Source organism: Oryx dammah, unplaced genomic scaffold (assembly GCF_014754425.2).
Source record: "Oryx dammah isolate SB20612 unplaced genomic scaffold, SCBI_Odam_1.1 HiC_scaffold_2, whole genome shotgun sequence".
In the NCBI taxonomy this organism is placed as follows: domain Eukaryota; kingdom Metazoa; phylum Chordata; class Mammalia; order Artiodactyla; family Bovidae; genus Oryx; species Oryx dammah.
The window spans coordinates 150,791,676-150,794,723 of NW_024070186.1; the positions used below are offsets into that span (position 1 = coordinate 150,791,676).

Genomic DNA, 3,048 nt, shown 5'->3' on the forward strand with positions numbered 1-3,048 from the left:
CACATCAGTCTTATAAGAGATTTAGTGATATAATTCATTTACAGCAGTAGAGGTCTTAGTTTATAACCCAGTCCCTAAAACATTATGCACTATTATTAATTAATACTATTTCTCAGAGGCAGGCTATATCTCCCTATGGAAAGTTTGTACATAAATAGCTATTACATACATAATAATATATGCAGGATATAGATTTTTGGAACCTATAGTATTATCTTAAAAATTACAAATGTATTATCAACATCAAACACTAATGTGTGAATCCAATCATTGTAAGTATATCATATTAAATGATATATAATACTCTATTCTCAAAAATTAATGCTAAATCTATCTTTATCTTTAAAATGCAATTTTGAAAGCCTTTTTTAACTGCAAAGCTGAAAATATCAGGTTTTTATAAACTCTTTACAAGTTATTAAAATATTTAAAAACTGAAGAAAAATGAAAGATATCAAATTAATATAAAAAGCACAATTTATTAATACAAAGGACATAAAGCAGATACACATAGTCAATTAAGCTTGAAAAATGTATATACAAACTTTCAAATCAGATTAACAGTTCAATAAAATCTGGGGGGGGAACACAAAGATATAGTATACCTGTACCTTAGTAAAACTGAACAAAATTGGAACAAATAAAAATTTCACCTTTGAAAACTGAAATGATAATTTTGACTTAAATGTCCACATATAAGAAGATGCAGTTCACAAAAGACAATTTGGTTTCATTTTTTTGGTAATCAAATAAAGGTATAGAATTTATCTCTTCTGTTATTTATATTAATGAAAGTCCAAAGTCTCTATACAAATAGTTATTAAAATATTCATATATATATAATATTTCTTGTCAAAATGTATCCTTCTCCAACCACAAAAACTTGAGGAAAAAAATCTTCACTTTCCTGAAGTCTTTAATATTTCTTAGACTATAGCTTTATCTTTCTTCTTAGTATAGCTCTGGAAAAGCAGTTTGAATGCAAAGCCCCTTGACAAAATATCTGGCTTTTAAAAGATGACCATTTGATATACAAGAAAAGGAAGGCCTCTGGAGAATGAGGAGAAAGGAATTTGGATTTCTAACTCCTAGGCTGAAAAACGAGATATCCAAAAGCCATTTAGTTCCCTTTACCCTGCTGATTAAAGCTTTCATTTTAACCTTCATTATAAATCAAGTGCATTCATCACTAAGCTGTTTTTAAACAATTAATATTAACCTTCTTCAATCTTACCCGTGGTTCCCCTGAAAAGCCATAGTTGAATTCTATTTACTCAGTGTAATGAATCAGTGTTTCATTTAAAATAGGACTATATATACCTGCCTCTACGTATGTGACACAGAAATGTCACACTCATCTATATACATAAGCTCTGTCAGAGAAATCACAGTTGTAAAATAATTGTCCCTAACAATGTCATTTTGAAGTAACTAATGAAAGGAGAAAAAATATGAGCCATTTTAGAAAACAAATTGTTCTTTCTAGAATAATCCAAGCAATGTGTACAATTTCTCATTCAGCTGAAATCGATTACAGAATCATAAAGAGCTGATGTAATTAGTTCCTGTGATTAATACCAGGCAGTTAAGAACAGCCAATCAATGTTCTTTTGGATCTCAGTTTTGGAAAGAGTGGACATCTATGTCATCTGGGTGGCTTCCTAGGTAGTTTAAAAAGAGACATAACTACACGTACTGACTTTTGGAGTACACACTCGGCGACTTCTTTTCGGTGTGATAGCTCTTCTGGGTTGTCCGGTGGGACGGTATGGAGTATCGGTAGCTACTGCTCTTTTCATGGCAACAAGAAACACAACAGAACAGCGCCCCTCCAACCATCAGCACCAGGGCCGTGGACCAGCCTATGTAGAGGGCTTCTCCCAGCTCCCGTTTTTGGGCAATATCCACTATTGGGTTGTAGAAGTCTCTGATGATGGAATTGGCAACCCAGCTCACGGGGATGAGCACCACGAGGCCAGTGATGATGAAGATCACTCCAGCGGTCAGCAGAATGTGACCTTTCACCTTGTCGTCGTCCCCGGCGCATCTGGTACACTTCATGCCGAGGACGGCCGTCATGAAAGCCACGAAGGCCAGCACGGAGGCTGCACACATCAGTCCTCTGGCTGCCTGTAGGTCCGGAGAGAGAGCCAGCAGCGAATCGTAGATTTTGCACTGCATTCTGATGTTAGCATGCCTCATACAACTCATCCATAGTCCTTCCCAGAGGTTTTCAAAGACCACAATATTGCTTCCAATGAAGGCAGACACTCTCCACTGAGGCATGACCGTGACAGCCACGGTGCCCACCATGCCCACACCACCGAGCACCAGTCCGGCGATTTGCAGGGCATAGGTAGCCATTCTCCTCCAGGTTGGGTTTTATCCGACCAGATGCCTGAGCTGGTGAGGCTGCTCTGAAGCCAGGTTCTCTGCGCTCCGAGGGAGAGCAGTTTTCCTGTAGTAATGAACTCAGAACTCAGTGGTTTTTTCAAGCAAGAGCTGCCCGGCTACTTCTAACTAGATTAAATCCAGTGTTGGCTGGCCGAGGTGCCCCCAGCTACTGACTGTGGCGGGTAAAGTTACAAATCAGGTGGGGCAACTTTCTCAGCCAATAAGAAGGGGGTGGTAACTCAGGTGTGTCTAAGCCCACAAGAAATACTTGGAAGGCCTGGACCTGCACATAAACATTCTTTGTACTTCTCAGTTGTCCAAGAAGACAGCAGTATGTTTACCTGGAGGCATAATTAAGACTGCTTGCACAATCGTCAAGAAATGTACCAGTCCCTTGAGATGTGAAAGTTGTACCTTGAACTGGCAATTCTGAAACTTTGAGTAAGGGCTGCTGTGGCCAAAACATAAGCTGCAATCTTTGCCTGAGAATTTACTAGGATTGTCAGAATGCCAAAGTGAAAGGAGACCGGGGGATTGATAGATTGCTCATACCTGAGAAACCACATTCTTTGGGACACATATGATCCAAGTGGTTGATTTAATTTGTCAGCGACTTCAAAGCAAGCTTGACTGGGGTGAAATCAGGGAACAGAT

The 3,048-nt window shown here is 38.7% G+C and overlaps 1 protein-coding gene across 1 annotated transcript; it reads right to left on the bottom strand.

Annotated features, from left to right (window-relative positions):
- Positions 1-454: 454 nt before the first annotated feature.
- On the bottom strand, positions 455-2,583 carry CLDN8 (claudin 8). The gene has a single exon (XM_040227758.1). The coding sequence runs from the start codon at positions 2,362-2,364 to the stop codon at positions 1,687-1,689; it is 678 nt and encodes a 225-aa protein (XP_040083692.1). The 5' UTR covers positions 2,365-2,583; the 3' UTR covers positions 455-1,686.
- Positions 2,584-3,048: the final 465 nt, after the last annotated feature.